Source organism: Aythya marila, assembly GCF_965140915.1.
Source record: "Aythya marila genome assembly, chromosome: 3".
NCBI lineage: Eukaryota > Metazoa > Chordata > Aves > Anseriformes > Anatidae > Aythya > Aythya marila.
The window spans coordinates 83,587,992-83,606,298 of NC_139044.1; the positions used below are offsets into that span (position 1 = coordinate 83,587,992).

The 18,307-nt window shown below is 43.3% G+C and overlaps 1 protein-coding gene across 3 annotated transcripts in view; it reads left to right on the plus strand.

The window, feature by feature from the left end:
* PDE7B (phosphodiesterase 7B) overlaps positions 1 to 18,307 on the plus strand; it is a 176,987-nt gene that overhangs the window by 89,961 nt on the left and 68,719 nt on the right. The window contains exon 1 of one of the 3 annotated variants that reach the window (XM_082758365.1): positions 2,265 to 2,786. The exons of the other annotated variants lie outside the window; for them this stretch is intronic. Coding sequence (XP_082614491.1) covers positions 2,546 to 2,786 — 241 coding nt within the window. The 5' untranslated portion in view covers positions 2,265 to 2,545. Of the gene's footprint in view, positions 1 to 2,264; positions 2,787 to 18,307 lie in introns of those variants that run through there. 3 annotated transcript variants of the gene reach the window in all.

Consider the following 18,307-nt stretch of genomic DNA (forward strand, 5'->3'; position numbering starts at 1 on the left):
AATTCTGATGGTTTTTCCCAAGTGCCTTGGGAAAGTGAGAAGTGTTAAGGCGAGGTCACATCTTCAAGTTGCATAAATCATTACAGCACAGCTGAAGTCAGAGAAACATAGAACCTGCAAATTCTGATGATTTTGTCTCTTGAAAGTCTCTGAAAGTGATGCTACAGCTGATTTTTGATATCAAAAACTTCATAATCAAATATAGATCTTTCAGGCTTTCTTGTAAGTAGCGCTGATCTGGCTCCACTCTTATCACACACCAAAAAAAAAGACAAAAGGAAATTCACTTAATCACAGCAGAAATCTTAGATGAGTTAAAGATAATTAATCATTGGATCTTGTACAATTTCAAGGCACAAGTTCAGTAAGAATCAGATGTATTCATTTACAGGTAGACTCATTAATGCCAGACATTTTTTACACAACTTATTTCTTTTATTTGCAACTGCTGATCCTCAAACTGACCAGAAAGCAGGAAGAAAGAAACTACAAGCTATCTAGAGCAGCCACTCTTATTTGACACTATTTGACATCCCCAGAAAAAAAAAAAAAAATAGACACACCATCTGCTACATTTATTATGTAGTTTCTTGAAATAATAAATCTATAACAACAGATCATGTTTTCACTTTGTTTTTTTGACTGGCCTCCTGCTTTGCATCTGTAGACGGTAAATGAAAAAAAGTCTCAACAATTGACTCTTCAGTTCTGACTGCCTGAACGTATCCACAAGGCAGGTATGTGTTCAAGTGACCCAACTACAGTCAACACAAAACTTTTCACAAATTTAAGGATATAAAAAGTAGTGTAGATTTTGAAAACTCAGAAGATTGCTTATTGCTACAGTCAGGAGATTTGGTGGTTAAGTTTGGTTAAGCACCTAAATGTTCAGATATTCATCTAAACATTGGGCTGGGCATGTATCTGTGAATGCATTCTCTTCCAAGATATCTGGTATTTTTTGCATGCAGTCAAGCTGGAAATGCCACAAGGATAGCCTTTCTTTCACGGTATTCTGGCACTTCTGGCACTTCTGCTTCTGTCCCAGTGGGGAGCAGGAAGTGCAGAGGTAAACAAAGATGAAAAACAGTAACTGAAGAAAAAAAAAAATAAAAATAAGTTAATGGAACTTCTTGTACATCAAAACCAAAATAAAGTAGTTTGGGGATAAGGTCTAACTCGCTCAGTAGGTGAGTCTGTCTTCAAGCAATTTGTACTTCAGTTGCCTAGTTTATCCCTAACAGAAACAATATTGCTTTAAAAAGTAATTGCACAACATGTACCAATATGAAAAACCTAATATATCCTAATAAGCCATATAACATAAAAACAGTAAATTTTGACTTTTCACAAGATTTATAACCATACACTGTATGAATGTGTTTATGCTTCTGTTACTGTATTGTGTAGCATCTGTTTGTTTTCTTTGTTCTTAACCCCTTTGTTCCAAGAGTCAGGATATCCTGACGCTAAGGACTCTGCAAAATAACAGTAGGACAACAATGGTATAATTCTTTGGAAGCACTTCACGATTTTCAAGACAGAGTCACCTGCAAGTGTAGTGTGCTAGCACTGCAGCACTGCAGCCTACAGTCAAAATAAGGCTGTTTTTTGGAAAACTAGTATTGGAGTTGCCAGTTTGAGGTGGGAACATTCAGATAAGTGTGGCAGACGGTCCTAGAGCAGAGGAAACAGCATGCGTGGAAATATTATAGTGTCCACTAAAATGTAATTAGCTCTTCTGTGAATTTACTGAAAGCTAGGCGCAGGTCCACGAGACCATCTCTCCTGTTGGGAGTAATGGCCTGGGGACAGACCAGCACCAACAGCAACAGCCTGTATAAAGGCAAAATAAAACTTCTGAAAAGAGGAGGCACCTCGGGGTCCCGGGCGACCGTGGTGCTGTCCCGCAGCCCCTCCACCCCGCTGCCTTCCCCCGCTCTCCTTTTCACCCCCTTATCTCTGCCGGCAGGGCCGCCCCGCACAGCCACCGCCGAGCTGCCCGCTCCGGGACGCGACCCCGCGACCCCCCGTGCTGCGCTCGGGAGGCCCAAACCCTCAAGGGCCCCGCAGCCGGGGCGAACCCAGGGGCGACCGCCCGGCCCCGGCCCCGGCCCCGGCCCCGGCCCCGGCCCCGGCCCCGGCCCCGGCCGCTTGGGGCTCGGTCCGCGCTGCGCCAGCCCCCGCCGGCAGCAGCGGCCGGAGCCCCCGCCCCCGCCCCCGCCGCGGGGCTCGGCGCTGCGCGGCGCCGGCATGAGCCGCGGCTCCGCGCCTGCCCGGCAGCCGCTTCGCCTGGCGGCGGGCTGAGGGCGCGCACAGGGCGGCCGCAGCAGCGCGGCCGGGGCCGGCGACCCGGGGAGCCGCGGGGAGCCGCGGGGAGCCGCGGGGCCGGGGCCGGGGCCGGGGCCGGGCGGCTGCGGGGCGCGCCCCCTGCGCGGGGCGGCGGCGGTGGGCGGCCGGGCGCCCCCGCCCCGCTCTGGATGCCCATCGCGGCTGCTCGGGCCGGGGGGTGGCTGCGGCTCCCCGGCGGGGGGCGCGGGGCAGGATGCCGGTGCTGGAGCGCTTCTTCCCCGCGGCAGAGCCGGGCAGGAGGAGGAGGACGGGGGAAGAGCCGATGTCCCCCTTTCCCATGGGCAGCCTGCCCGGTTATCAGCAGGGGACCCTGGCTTGGGACTTGCCCGAGATGATCAGGATGGTAAAGCTCGTTTGGAAATCCAAGGGGGAGCTGCGCGGGGCGAAGCACAGAGGGGTGCTGGAGAGCGACGATGCCCTGGGCGGCTCGGCAGGTAGGTCTCCCTCGCCCCCCTGCAAGGGGGCGCCGGGCTGCCGGGGAGCCGGCCCCGTCCCGCCGTGGGGCAGAGCCCCGGGGGGCTGGAGGGGGCTCAGGGGCGTGCTGCTGGCGGCTGCCTTCCCCCCGGCCCGGGGATGGGTGCCGCGGGGTTGGGGGGGTGCCACCGCCGCTGCCGGAGCGGGGGCGGCCGCAGCCTCCGTGCGCCCAGGGCTTCCCCGGTGCTGCCGCCTCGGCCTCGGCTCCCCACGCCGAGCTGCGGGCGTGCGGGGCTCGTTTCAGGCGAGGCTCCCTCCCCCGGGGGCGTCCCGGGGTCTCGGGGGGGGCCCCGCGCCGTGCCGCTGCCGTCCCTGCAGCGCCTCGCGGGTCGGTGTGCTCCTAACGCGGGACCATATGGCAGCGTGCCGAAGGCTTTACTGAAGTCCCGATCGGACTTTGTGCCTTTGCAGTGGGTACAGACGAGCTGTCAGGTTAGCCTGGCGCCTCTTACTTCCAGTTAGCTGATGCTCTGTTCTTTCCCCGTGCCCTACCACATCTCTCGCGGTTCAAAACCTCATGCCGCCTATTGAAGTCGGGCTCAGAAGCCTGCGACTGTCTCAGCCTCAGTTGATATTTCTTTTATCCTCCTGTCATCACGCCACCTTGACTTAATGGGCCTGCTGAAAGTTTGTGGCTTGTGCCTTCCGAACTCTGGCTTCTCTTATCTCCGCAACCTGGTCACCGACCTCTTCCGGCGCCTTCAGTCTTCAAAGATCACATCTTCATCTTCCTTTGCTGCTCCACTTACCGAGACCTTTATCTTACAGTATTTCATACCAGAATAATTTAATTTCTTACGTACAATAACATCACTGCAGATATTTCAAAGTGCTTGTGTATGTGTGTGTGTGTATCTAGTGTGTGTGCATGTAACTCTGCTTACAAACTTGAAAAGTAAACCTGCGTTTGTGCATCGCTTTTGGCCAAGGTCGGCCAGTTGGTCGTTGTATGTTCATTATTTTACATGTTTGCAGGTAAACTAAGAAATGCATGGTTTACTTGTATTCTGAAAAAGGGAAGAAAAGTTTTCAGGCTCGAAGGAAAATCCTTGGAGAGAAGGAAAAACCTGCCTCCCTGCTGTGCGGGAATCACTTTGGTTTAAAAGAATAATAAGTGAGATTGTTGTGGATAAAGCAAGGGGAGGTCAAATTGCTCTTTAAGACTTGGAGCAAATCAGCTGGGAATGTTAAGCAGCCAACCAGGGAGATTGAGGTTTGTGTGGTGAATGGTGAGCGTTCAGAGATGGACCCTAATCAAACAGAAGTTGAGAAATGCTGCATTGGTTGCACCTCATGTATGAGTAATAGTGGTTTTTCAGTATGTTTGTGTTATATCTAGTGAAATTAATTTCATTAGGTAACAAATGAGATTCGCCTTCAGATTCCTGGAGGCAACTACAAATGTGCATGAATGTACAGAGACAGATTATTCCACTAGCAGGATATGAGTAACTTGCATTTACTCAAGTGGCTATTACTCGTATCCTGTGAAGGGACAGTCTCCTTCGTGGTGCCAGATCCGATTTCATAACCTTGGTTGACTTGCAGCACTGCAAATCAGAGCAGAAGATGACTGTAGCCCTCAACACTTTAAATACGAATCATCAGACAGTTCGAGTGAACCAGACCTGGGTTGCTGGTTTTTCCTCCTCAGCAACAGTCATCCTAGTAGTTTTCCCTCTTGTGGTTTCATTTTAGTCACTTGAAGTACACTGGAGTACGTGGGAAAACCAGTAAATGCTGAAATCCCGTGTACTTAAGTAAGTGCAAAATCAGAGATTGTAGCAATAGGGGGGGGGGAAATCATTTGGAAGGATCAGTAGTTTGAGGTGCTTAGCTTGGTGGGTGTTTTGTATGCGTTAAGCTCCTTAAAAAAAAAAAAATATTTAACTTGCATCTTATAAAAAGGTACTGCTTCAGTAGGAGATCAGGTTTTCTTCAGGTGAAGCTAAAGCAAATAACTTCTGCTTGAGGTACTGCTAGTTAGGCAAATAAAGGTTGATTGTTCAGCAGTAGAGTTCACAGCACTTTCCACATCAAGGGCTTTTTCATTTAAGTTTGTAAGTGTTCATGTGATAACTCATGTTCTGTTATCACATGCTCATGAAACTATTTTGCTTACGGTAGAGGAGAAGGAAATAGATATGGATTCTGCAAGGAAACTCTCAGGATTTCTGCCTTGCTTGATCATGTTAATAGAGATTCTTCAATCTTAGCAAAGCAAATTCCTTTGACCTAGCCTGAGTGATTGGACCTGGCATTGGGCTGGCATTTCAGAAAGGAACAACCTTCTTAACCATAGGTAGTGAAGGGGAAGGAGAGCTATATCTGGATGTGATATCAGTTCTGTGGATGTCTTGGGGACCCATATAGCCTTATATCATACCACATTCCTATTTCCTGAGGTAGCTATTACAGAGCAGAGCTATCTCTGTGTCCTGGGCTCTCAAATTCAAGAACTGTATCTGGGCTCTTCATCTTATTCAGAACTAAGAATAAGGTACTGAATGTCCCTGCAAAAAAAGTCTTTGCAGTACATCATGCAGTTTATGGTTGGGATAAATGAAGAACCCAGATCTCAGAGAGACTGACTGCCTAGGATTTCTGGTCTTCTTTCTTTTTTCCTTTCCAAAGCAGTAAAATTCACATCTTGAGCCCTCTCTTATTGCTGCATTGCTTTTTAAAGTTAGTGTCAATTAAGACTGCAGACCTTTCTCCTGCTCCTGGCCTGCTGTTGCTTAGTAACTCTTTTCTTTCCCTGTTTCAATCCCTGACCGAATCAGTACAAAAGTGTGGTTTGGTGAGGACTCTCATCAGCTGTGCCACAAGCCATTTAACATTCTCAAATTGGACATGTGATAGTAAGAAAGTGCAATAATGGAACATAATTAATTTGAAATGCATTGGGTGGGAAATGGGTATAATTCGCTGTCATTCCTTGCGGTGCTTCAAAGATTATTTGCAAACCAATGCTTTTTACCTATATATATATAAATAAAGTCTTGATACTCTTACAACTGAATTATTTAAATATTTCTGCACTGAAACCATGTTGATGCCTAGGAGGGAAATGTGTTCTGTTTATGACCCTAACTTTCTTATCACCCTCCCTTACAGTTCAGCCACAACTTTGCAGATTAAACAAACCCAATCAAGGAACAGGTATAGCTCTGCCTGTAAGACTCTTCCTCATGAAACCTCACAACCTGTTAGATTTACAGCGATCATCCCAGATAACTCCTGTGAGACTTTCTGTACTGTTAGAGCCTTGCACATGTGCAGACTTGCAAGGCTTTCAGAGAAAGTACCGTGGTACTTAGAATTATCGAGGCCATTTGAGACACTGATCTCTGTGGGTTTTTGAAATAACTCTGAATGTTTTTTTCCACCTATCTCTCTCTGTCTGTAGATGTTTTCTCAGAAATGTAGGTTCTGATTCATGCATGCATCACACTCATTGTTAACTGATGAGTCCCTTTGCCATGAGGAGGAAAAACAAGCAGTACCACACATCAGTCCTATCACAGTTTGCTGCTGGGAAGATTTCCCCCAGTTATTGGTGTGTCCAGTTACTTCAGTCAACTGCCTTCTTCCCTGCTCAGCAATTTATTTGAACTTCTTGCCATCGTCCAAACCTTGCTGCACAACAGGCCTTGCTCTTTCAGATCTTACAGCTGTTTGCTGAGCGACCCTGTGATACACCTGCTAGAGAGGTCAGAGTTAAATCGTGTGTGTGCTTCTTCAGTGACTGCTCAAAGGACTTCCCTAAAGTTGTTCACAAGACCTCCAAAGACTTAGTTCTTCCATGATAACCAAGGAAACCTGCCTTCCGCTTCATTTTTCTTTTGTGGTGAACAACTCTTAATCATGCTGTGCATGTTAAAATAAACTTCATGCTTCCCCATCCTGTCATTACTTGCTGAATCATTTTTAGTAGTGACGTCTTAAAACTCATGCATGCTTTTATAGTCCCATTGCAATAATTAATAACCATAAAATGATTAAATCTGAATCATTTTATGCCAAATGGTGGGTTAGCTTGGAAAGTTCATCATTTTGTGTAGTTGCTGTTGAGCATGTAGGTTCCACAGATGTAGATCCCAGCGATAAATAAAGCACAAAAACTATCAAGTGGCATTGTCTCAGCATCTGACCAGTTTCTTCTGTTATTCCTTAGATCGAAAACAACTTTGTGTCCCACTGAGAGGTGCACAGCAGGCAGAAGGCCTGCTTGCAATGTCTTTCTGAAGTTAGGTTTTCTTTTCTTTTTCTTTTCTTTTTTAAGGCTTATGTTGAGACTTGTTAAATCCATTACACTTAGTAGGGACAAAGAATGTGAATTTGATGGAATCAAGGCTACCTGTGGCAACCTTGATTGCTCTCCAGCTGTTGTGTTGAAATTCCAGCACCCAAGAACAGAAAATGTGCTCTTCTGTATTCTCGTGTAGAGCTGGTTAAATCAGTGGAACCGTGCATGGTGGTCTCACTAAAAACAGGGAAAATTAGATTGTATGGGGTATAGCTATCATGTCGGGTGTGTTTAGACCAAGTGATAAAAGACTTAAAATTCCGACCACATCAGTAGGTTGTGCTGCTCAGACGTAACTCTTCAGTTTACTGGCTGAACACAGGTCAGTAATATACGTAATTTGCACTTATTTTTGTCCAAAATGCTGTGCTAATTAGAGAATTGTCTTCAAAGATCAAAAAGAAACCCTTTTGAGACATTAAATCATGGTCACTGTTTGAATTCTGGCCCTTTTTTAGCACCTATCTTAGGAGTATTTTAAAAATGCTGTTTAGAATGAAAAATTGAACTGATATTAAGAGACTTTGGTTTTGCATCTGTCAAAATGAGTTGATATGTTTGCCAGCCAAGCTCTGGATGGATTTGTTTTGGAAGTGAAACTTTTCACTGAACTCTACCTTTAAGAGCTTTTTCAAGGATTCTTTCCTACTTAATTGTTATGTAAATTTTCTGTTGTGCATTTGTTTGTGTTTGGGGATATTTGGAAATAAGTGCTAGACCTAAAGTAAACAGAGAAGAAATAATTAAAAATCTCAAAAATTTCTGAATGGTCTTTCACTTTGGCCTTGCTGGCACAATTTTTGTTTGCTTTATTGTGAATGTCGGAAAACAAAATTTGTTTGCAGAAATACTTGGAAAAGCTCTTCAAGCAGCTGTTCAGCTATGTACATCCACAACAGAAGGAAGATTACAGTATATAGCTAAAGTTAGCAGATAAAATGTAATTGCCCAAGTTGGATGTTGGCCAGCATGCAGAAAGTAATGCTGCCGGTGTGCTGGGAAAGTGACAGAGTTTTTATTGATATGTCAACTAGAAACAAAGAAGCAGTCTGCTGAAAACTATAAACACAAATAGAGCAAATTCCAGCCAGTTGTAAAATGGTGGAGAAATCTGTTGCTGTCAGTGAAGCTGTGCTAAATATCAGGAGCCAAAAGTAGGGCTTTATATATAAAAAGTATTTCAAAAGGAAAAGCTGCTGCACTGTAATACAAACATGCTTCTGGAATTTTTATTTTTGTGTGCTTCTTTGTTTCACTCTTTTATCTTTGGTAAATTAACTCTCAAGTGCTTTATATGATATGAAGAATTAAACTGATAAATGGCTACCAATAGAAAGCAGCAGTGATATTAGCCATGCCTGGCTAGTGGTGATAATTCTCTGATTGCTTAAATGTCATGAGGGAAACATTTAAAATGCATTGTGGGAGCCTTGGTACTGCATCTAGCTTCCAGTGCTTCTAAGACAGGAATAGAGCACTGTATGCAATGTTTGCTATTTTAGCTCTCCTTCATGATAAACTTACTGCTTGTGGTCTGTCATATTTCTTAAAACTATTTCTTGGAGACATGCATCCCAAACAGCTTTCTGTAGTCCTGCTTCAGGAAGTGCAAGTTTGACTTTCTTGGCAGGACAAGGAAACGGGTGCCCATTTCATCATTTTCTCCACTATTAACTATTATGATTTCCTTCCCAGAGCTCTGCCCTCAGAATGTCCTAAAACATTTTAGTTACGATTGCTAACATGATGCTTTGCTGCTGTCAGATTTCTAAGGGATGTCTTCCCAAATGGACAAACTTGGCTGAGTCAGAGCTGTACTGCAGGAGCAGTGCAAGTTTTAGGTAGACTGACAAAACTCACCTGACCTCAGGCTGTTTCTTCACAGCAATTATGCACCCAGTTTGGGCTGTGATGCTGTAAAATATGCTAGTCCTGCTGTCTTCTCAGTCTGGACTAGAAAGTGTAAATATGTAAAAGAAACCCTCTTGAGACTTACAGCTTGAAACATGCCTTGACATTTGTTAAAAACTATTTAAAGTCCTAACATTTTTCTAAAAAGAGCATTTAAGCCTGGTTAATCATGGGATAAATCACAGTAACTTACGAAGTACTTTTCAAGTTCTTGATGTAAACTTGCAAATGCAAGACAAAAATGTCTCACCTCTTCATTTTGTTTCCTCAGCTTGCAGCACATAATTTCTTACATCACTGTTATGGCTACAAACAAACAAACTCTGCATGACAGAAGGAATAAATCCTTTTTATTGACCTCCTGGATAAAACATTCTTTCTGCTCTTCTGTGGAGAGCCAGCTATGTTTTTCCTTCTCTCCTCCTTATATCACCATAAGATCATACAGTTTCCTCATCTTAACCTGTAACTTGCTAGAAGGAGATGTTCTGTGAAAGTTACTGATGCTGCAATGCTGAACATGGTTTGGTGTCAGGCATATACAAAGAGGCAGTTCAAAAGCAACAAGGGTTTAGCAGGCTCATCATCAGTAGTATTGCCGTCAGATCCATACATTATTACAGTTAGCAGTTGACAAAGTCCTTCTACTGCTCTTTGAATAGAATATCCTGAAATTCAGGTATCCACAAAGTTCTCCCAGCAAATGAAACCTTTGAAATCGGTTAGCAGAGGCTGCTGGCATTCCCTGTGAGTGCTCCCTGGTCCAGGAACACGAGGACATGGTTCAGCTTTCTCAGACACCAGGGAGAGCCTTTGCACTGAAACATGTGAGTTTTGCTCTATACCAAGATGCTCAGTAGCATGAAGCCTGCAGAAGGCTTCATGGTTTTTACGCATCTCTGTATGGACAGGGGACCTTTTGGAGAAACTGCTGTAAACTTCCCCAGCTGTGATCCTTTCTGAAAGGGAAGTGTGTAAAGTTGTTTCCCTCGGGAGAACATGAAATCCTTTCGTGTTTCCATAGCCAGCTCCAGCTCGTACAGAGGCAGTACCCTTTGTATACTGTTAATCTCAGTGTTCTCCTGCTATCCCTGACATAAGATATGGGCAAAGCATTACCTTTAAGGCCTACTTAAAAGATTCTCTGTGCAGGTGCAGTTAAAGATGCAGCAGTATCCTGGAGGGTTTTGAGAACACACTGTGCTGTGACGGGCACTGGTTCATTCCCAGTTGCTTAAGCACTGTCTTGGGATTTAATGTTTTGTTTTTAGCTGCTGGAATTACAAATCAGTCAGATTAACTCTTAACTAAGTATGACACGGTAGTGTTTTAACTTTGCTCTCGAAAGTTAAGTTGTAAAGTAGGTTCAGCTAAGTAGAAGGAATTGGTTTGAAGCTTGGTGGAGCTATATACCAAAATCATCAAAAAATAGTGTGCTACACAAATGTGCCATGTAAGTATTTGATTAAAAAGTAAGCAGAATAATTGGAAAATGCAGGCAGAGAATAATTCTTAAATTATCAAAACTTTGAAAGGTGCAGAAAAAACTTTAAGTACACAGTCCACTAGTCTGTTTTTAATAGCTGTTGACTAATTTCTTCAGTGTCTAGTGCTTCACTCTAGTGAAGTTCTAGTTCTAGTGCTGTACTCTAGTGCAGAAAAAGTGCTTCTCTGAACAAGCTTTCCATTAGTTAAGGGCAGTAGCATCTATTTCTTTTAGGATTATCTATACCTGTATCTTGATTATCAGTAGAGCTGGTTCAGTGAAGCACTCAGGTGCTTATCCAAACAGCTGTGCGTTTTAAACTTTGTTTGTCCAAACATCTTCCAAACAGTTCATATGTGCAAAACTTAAGCTGGAAATCTTGTAATTATAGGCTTTCATGGAAGATTTTGTAGTTCCTGCTTCCAGCCTGAGTGGATATGCTGCAGGAACAGCTGCTTTCACAGTAATTCAGCAATTGCGTTTCTAATTCCAAATGGAACTGAGAGAATAAAGGAGTAAGAGAGACTGGGCTCCTGTGAAATGCCAAAAAGAGTGATTTGATCCAGCTTGGGTTTTTCATGCAGGTTTGTGTCCTTAAAACGGGGGGGGGGGGGAATAATTCTGTACATACTGTTTGCAGATTACTTTGTTCAGATAATGCTCAAGCATATTAGCAGTGAGAAACTGAGAAAACTGCTTTTGAGAGATGCTGAACTTTCTACATACTGTGCAACTAGTCTATTACACTTGCTTTCACTTCTTCCTGGAAGCCCTGGTGAGCATACATATCATGCTCTCATTTGGGAGCTGAAGCTAACTGAATAAATTAGTACTGGCAATAGCTCATGGCCTTTCTTGAACTCAAGTTCAGTGTGTGTAAAAGAGGTGTGTTGCTTTCTGTAACCACTGGAAAAGAGACTAAACAGAGAAGAATTTACTGCACAAGGGAGGCCTGCAGCCCTAAAATGGCAAAGGAGGGAGTCTTTACGGTGAGACAGTGTCAGCACATTTTTCCAAGCAAGGTCAGCCTGAACACACTGCTTAGAATCAGTAAACTTACAGCTATGAAGAAAGCAGGGCAGCGAGGAACAGGGGGCACTTCCAGAAGACTTGCAAAGGGTAGTTGAAAGGATACAAGCGGAATTTTTGTAGTGCTGTACAATACACTAGGACACAGCACTTAAGTTTCATCCTGAGTTTCCTCCTTGTCAGTCTAGAATAAGACAGCTATCACTGCTATGTATCAGTGCTGGCACAGCTTTCCCCCCACTGTCTTTCTGTCAAGTAGTCCTGCCTTCTTACTGGAAACCATAATTGCAGCTGTGGATCAAGGGCAGGGTGACACAGATAAGTGGGGCTTGATGCAGTTGTGCATTGACTCTCAGAGACTTTTTTTTAAGGAACATCTCGCGAGTTGTGAATTACCAGCTTTTCTTAGCTTCATGCATCTCAGCTGAAGTGACAGAAAAGAGCAAGGATAGCAACTCAAGTTATGGCAGTGTGGGGAGCTCATGTTGAAGACAAGCTGCAGTCAAAATGTTGAAAAGTTAGGGTAGAGGAGCAGTTACAGAAACTACAGTAGCTCAGCTTCATGAGTAATTAGAAGGTTTCAGTATGAGAGCTTCTGTTTCCTCCTCAATGCTAGTTAACTTAGTGTGGTAGAAGTAAAAGGGATGGCAGGATTTAACTGGCTAGTACAGATAACATACTGTGTGCAGGGTGTAGTGCAGCAAATAATATTAAGTATCTTAAAACAGAAGTGTGCTTCAAGGCCCTGTTTTGTCTAGAGAAAAAGTAAGAGAATCGTGTGGAAGAGATTTTTCTGTCCTAAGTAGAATGGCGTGAGTGCAGTGGTAGGTCCACTGTTCTCCTCTGCCTGGCTTACCTACGTGATGTACTCGAGAGAAATGTATGATCTTTGACAAGATTTCACAGACCTTTGGTAAGACCTGGATGCTCAGTCTTCACTAATAATTAGGTCTGAAGTTGTGGTTCATTAAGATACAGGTCTGACTTTAAGTGTCTGAGAAGCTATCCGATTAATGTCAAATAAATGCTTAAGCCACCTACAGAATCCAGCATTCTGTTTTTCTGACTTGAGAGATCTGTAAAATGGGATCATAAAATGAAAGTGCGTAGCTATTAAATCATAATTATATTAAAGAAATGGAATTCAGAATAAAGTTATAACTTCTAACTAGGCAGACTCCGCAAATTCATTTAATTTCCCAGTGGAATTACATTAGAATGGATCTTTCCTACCCCCATTGCCAGCAATGTACATCATTAAATATGTACTTAGTCTCTGGCATAACAGACTGAAAGTTAAACTAACTTTGCTAATAATGAGCTGGAATTCTCATAATGAAAATGCAAGGTACCTTATTTAAATGTTGTCCCCTTGACAGAATCTGTAAACACAAGCCTCACAAGACTGTCACTAATCTTTTCTGTAGGTGCCCCGTAGCCAAAAATGTGCTGATGTCTGGCTTTGCACAGACTGGAGACCTGGGAGATTATATGTTTTGAATAGGATCAAATGACTAGAAGAGGAAAGCGCACTATACTTAGCTGTCTTGTCATACAGACAGAAAAATGTTTTGCATGTGACCTTGTTAGCAGCATGAGTTAAGAGCACCACTACAAAGTAGAGGCAGAGCTACTGAAGCTTACTTAGATTGTTATTGTGAATCTATGTTTTTCTGGTCATCTGTTTAACTTTTTTTTTCCCCTGTAGTCACATTTAATCTTAGTGACTTCGAATTTCATGCTGACTTTAGATCAGATAGAGAGATGAGGGTAAGAACATAGAGCAATCTCCTGGTCCAGTTCTCCATGTTAGAAAGGCACAGCACCAGTTTGTTACAGGATTCCTTTTTCAGCATCATTATCAAGTCCTGCTTTTCTCTTAGCAGGCATTTGTTCTCTCCTACTGCAAAGTCTGTCCTGGTGTGCTCGCCAGCTGCCATGCCTTTGAGCATCCTTCCAAATTTCTGTGACTAGGCTGACCATTACTAATTAATTCTCTTCTGTTGCAGTACACACCTCTGTCTCCAGCTTAACTGACTCCCACAGTCTCCCTGCAGTCTTATTGCCTCTTCTCTGGTTTAGATATCCTTTTAAATCTTCCTTTCCTGCAGTCTTCATCTCTCTCTAAAGCAGATTTTCACTGATCCCCTTTCAACAGAAGACTGACATCCCTTACACCACCACCACCCCACGCACATCTCTCCCTCCTTGTTACAGACAGAATTTTATTTCCTCATCTTTTCCTTCACTGAAGGATGGCACATAGTAGAGAAGACTGTCCTGTTGGAGTCTGCAGGCAGTTAATTTCCACAAACACAGCTTTCACTGCCTGTGTAAACAGCTTGTGAATTGCCTCAGAAATATCTGGTCACTCACTCAAGGACCCATATTTTTACCAAAGTATCATTCCACACCTCCTTTTAGTTACAGCAGACAAAGCTACTGGAATGATTGTCAACATGTGAGGGCACTCATGCTAACAGCCAGCAACTATTTAAATTAGATGTCTAACCCCTGCCAGGAGGGGGACATTCTTTTCTGTGGGGGGAGCTTCTCTTTCACCTTTGTCCCCTAGGAGAGAGTAGGTACCTAGACTTAATTTTCTGTGGAAACCTCATTGTATTACGGATCTTGAACTTGGCAACCACCAAAGCCATATGGCTTGTAGGAGTCAGCAGCTTTCCCAAGTGAACTGGTAAGGTGCTGACAGTAGAAGCTTCTTTGGCTTTAATAATGTTGCTCAAAAGTTCTGTTCCTATTCCCAGAAGTATTTTTTTTTTTTATCAAGAGAATGTCCTCAACCTCTTCTGAGCAAGCACAAGTGGAAAACAACAGCAAGACTTTGTGTCTCTCCCATGTTGGTCTTACGGTTTGAGGCCGATAAAACAACACGGGACAGTTTGAGCCACACACAGAGGCAGAAGTGGAAGGAGCAGAGATCAAATAATACGAAGCAGCATGATAGTAAAAAGAAAAGCATGTAAAAATATGAATGCCAGACAGATGTTTTGGGGGAGAGTGCAACTAATCCATGGGAAATTGGAACAGTTGGATGACTATTTTAAAATCTTTTAAAAGGGTTTTAACTTTTAACCCAGCAGTTTGACTATACTGGGTAGAGGAGAAAACAAAAATAATCAGCACTGAAATGAGGAAAGAATGGCTTCTTAAATGTTACCCATGTGTGCTAAAGGACATCACACATCTAAATAGCCTATTTTACTTAAATGCTATATAAATCAAAAACTTCTTTGGAGGGAAGTGTATATCACCTCCACTGTAGGCTCTCATTCTTGAGGATGACATATAAAAATGCTTTCTTTAAGGCTTGATGCAGGTGAATAGGTGTCTCTGGCCTTTTGGAGGAGGAAGAGAGCAGTTTATTCTGAATTTACTGTTTTGGGCAAACTTATGAAAGAAATAGGGGTTGGCAGAAGGTAGGCAGTGTACAGGAGACAACAATGCACAGAAGAGGTGGCATGCTGTCCTTTGGGGACAGCACTACTATTTTTTGTTTGTTTTGTTTTTTCTTTGGGTGGAAAAATTAAAACTGTTTTCTCTGTTGGTTCTCTCCCTCTGTTATCAAATGTAAAATCTGCAAACACAGAAGTTACAATGGAACCAGGGAAGAGCTGGGCAAATATTTAATTTTGCTGTCTCTGTTTACAGGATGTTTCCACAAATTAAGAAACACGGGGGAAATTATACAAAAAAAAAAAAATAAAATAAAAAAGCTGCCTGCCAGGTCCTGTTCTAGAGGCTGGAGTGGTGTATGTATCTTCCTGCCTGATTTGGGTGGAAAGCCACATGCTGCATGGGCAGCTGCAAGAGGCAAGAAGTCAGGCTGGCTGAGCCGCAGAGCACGATTATCCTAAATCACCAGTGACAGGCCCCGAAAATGCAACCTGCAAACTGTTACCAGGAGAGCTGCCTTTCAAAGGGCAGCCTCCGCTACTCGAAAAGATAGCTGGGAGAGGAGGGAGGCGAGTGGGTGACCGCTGCAGGTTTTTTTTGCTAGTTTGCCCTCAGATGCAGAGTGGGGGAGGGAACCGACTTTCTTCTGCTTCCTTTTTAGCTGCTGAAGGCATGAACTGGTTTACAGGAAAGGTGCTAGGTTTTTGGGGGGGTGGGGAACAAAGACTCTGTGTGTAACTTAATGCCTTGCTGGGGAAGTCAGCTAGTAGTTAGAGCTCTCAGATGCCAGCGTGCAACAGATCAGAAATGAACGTGGAGTGTCAGCCGTCAAAATACACACAGAAACCACTTTAAGGAAGCATGAATTATGGATGAGGCTCTCAGGAGCTGCTCAGGGCTAGCAGTGTTGACATGTCACAGGTGATCTGTGCCTGGGATCAGTGGTGGTCTGGTGGAGCCTTCTTGCTGTGTGGCACAGGGTTACGTCTCCTGGGCTACAGGAAGACGTGAAGATTGAAAGCAGGCCTGCATCTCCAGCTCAGGCTGCTTGGGTGCATCTCGAATAGGTTTGCACAGAGCTGATTGGGGCTGCAAACGGGGAATCAAAAGGAACAGTCTTCTTTTCGTGCTGATGCAGACCTCTTTGTACAAATTCAGGCAGGAGGGACTTTGAGCTGTGGTGGCACCCTTCCAGGAGCTAATAAGAACTTGAAATAGAGCCCAAGCCTTAAACACACTTTATTTGCGCTCAGAGTGGCGGCTTTTCTTACTTCTGTAATTCAACAAGAAAAAGCCTACAATCTGGTCTTCAAGTTTCTAGCTTTGAAACTTAGAGAGCCTTCATATTAATGAAATGATAAGATGGGGGACATTCCTCCTCATTCTGGACTCCTGTCAGGGCTGCTCTCTGGTGCAGAGGGTAGGCCTACCAGTGAAGTGAAAACAGAGTTTTTCCCATCATGTCCTATGAAGTTCACGTCCAAAACAACAGTGGAGAATGCGGATATTGATGCATAATAACTTCGGAAAACACTGTGGTAGTTTCAAGTTACTGCCCCACAAGTTCCTTAGGTTAAAATGCTCATTCTGCATTGAGGGAGTTGAGAAGTACTTGCATGTTCCTTCAGCCCAGCAGAGCTGCAGGGATGGGGCCTTCGGCAGAACAGCAGTTACATCGTAAAACAATATACACTCTGAATACGATCGCCTTATCTTCTTCTGCCTTCAAATAAAAACTTTATCCTTGAAGTTTGGTGTCTGCCAAATTGTGCTATTGAAAGCAGCGGCCTGTTAGGAAGACCAGCTACAGCCACGGTTGTTGTCACAGAACAGATTGGGCCCCATATTTTGTAACTGACTCAACCTAGAAACCTGCCCAATTTCACAGTTTGGCAATTCAACCAGAAGGGAAAGTTTTTCACCATCTGACCCCATTTTGTCTGCTTGAGACCCAGTAAATCATAAAGTAGAGCCAAAGTCGTGGTTAAGAATCACTCAACTGAAGCTCTGATCCTTCCTTAGAAACACTTAATTTACTGATGTTATAGCAGTAAAGCAAATAACTTTTTTTTTTTTTAATTTTCCTTTTGAAAGTTTTAAAACAAGGAAGAGTAAAATGGCAATTGGCCAGAAAAGCTGAGATCTCGGCTAAAACAACACACAAATCATTGTTGAGTTGCTACTGAAGTAATTAATGGTGCTCATCCCCATAAGTTCACATGTATATCTAACTCACTTAATCGAATATTTACAGTATCTCTAGATTGCTCATCTGAAATTTATGATGTTTGTAGAGATGCATCTTATCCTAGAAAACAAGTTCAGAAAAATTGTCAAAGTTCAGGATAATTGTTCAATCTTTCTTTAATAAAGGTTTCTCCCTTTCAGCAGTCTGTTCAGTAAGGCCCACTCTGCTCCACTTCACGCTAGCAAATGAGGCACAGAGAAGAGCAGAGCCTGCCAGGGCCTCTTGGAGTTTCATGAGGAACCGAGGCATGATTAGAAAGTGGAAAAAGGAGAGACCGGGAACTTTTATGTGTCAGTGAGAAAGGATGGGAGTTTTAGAGACGCGTGTGTGTGGAACTCGAGCCAAGAAAAAAAAAAAAAAAAAGGGTTTAAGCTTTTGAAGATCTAGCTTCTGTTCTTAGGCATGATAGAAATAAAAAACCTAATTGAGCAATAAAACGTGCTTATTGGAGTTGGCTGGGGTGTGATCTGTTGTAAAAGATTACTGACAAAAAGATGAGGGTTTTTTCTTCAGCGGCAAAGGAAACTACAGGAATGTAAAATAGGCATCGTAATACAGTCACAAGCATTTGAAATGCATATGTATGTAATATCCTCTTTTGTACCCTTTACCTTCTTTCTGACTTTTGATATCATAAAACATATCCACAAATATGGTGAAGAAGGGAGAAACAAAACCTCAGCTTTTGGGACAAGCAGTCACTTCACTGTCACTTCTGTGTGTCAGTGTTGCCTTGGGTGTTTTCAATCAGTGGTCTTGTTTCTGAAAAGCTGATAAATTGTGTCAGGCGGGACTTTTTGATCTGTGACAATCTTATAGCTAAGGATAACATCCAAAGTGAATAGTATTCCTCATCCCTTACAGTTCATATTGCTGTAAAACCTGGTTATGGATATTGCTCTGTAGTGCATCCTATATATTCCTATATATGCATGCTCTATCATGCTAGCACAGGTGGAAAAAAAAAGTTACTAGGTTCAGAAGACTGAAAAGAAAATCTAAATTAACAAATGTAATCAATGGATGTGTTTTGAACTGTTCTGAAATAACAGTTATGATTTGTAATACTAACCACTTTGCTGAG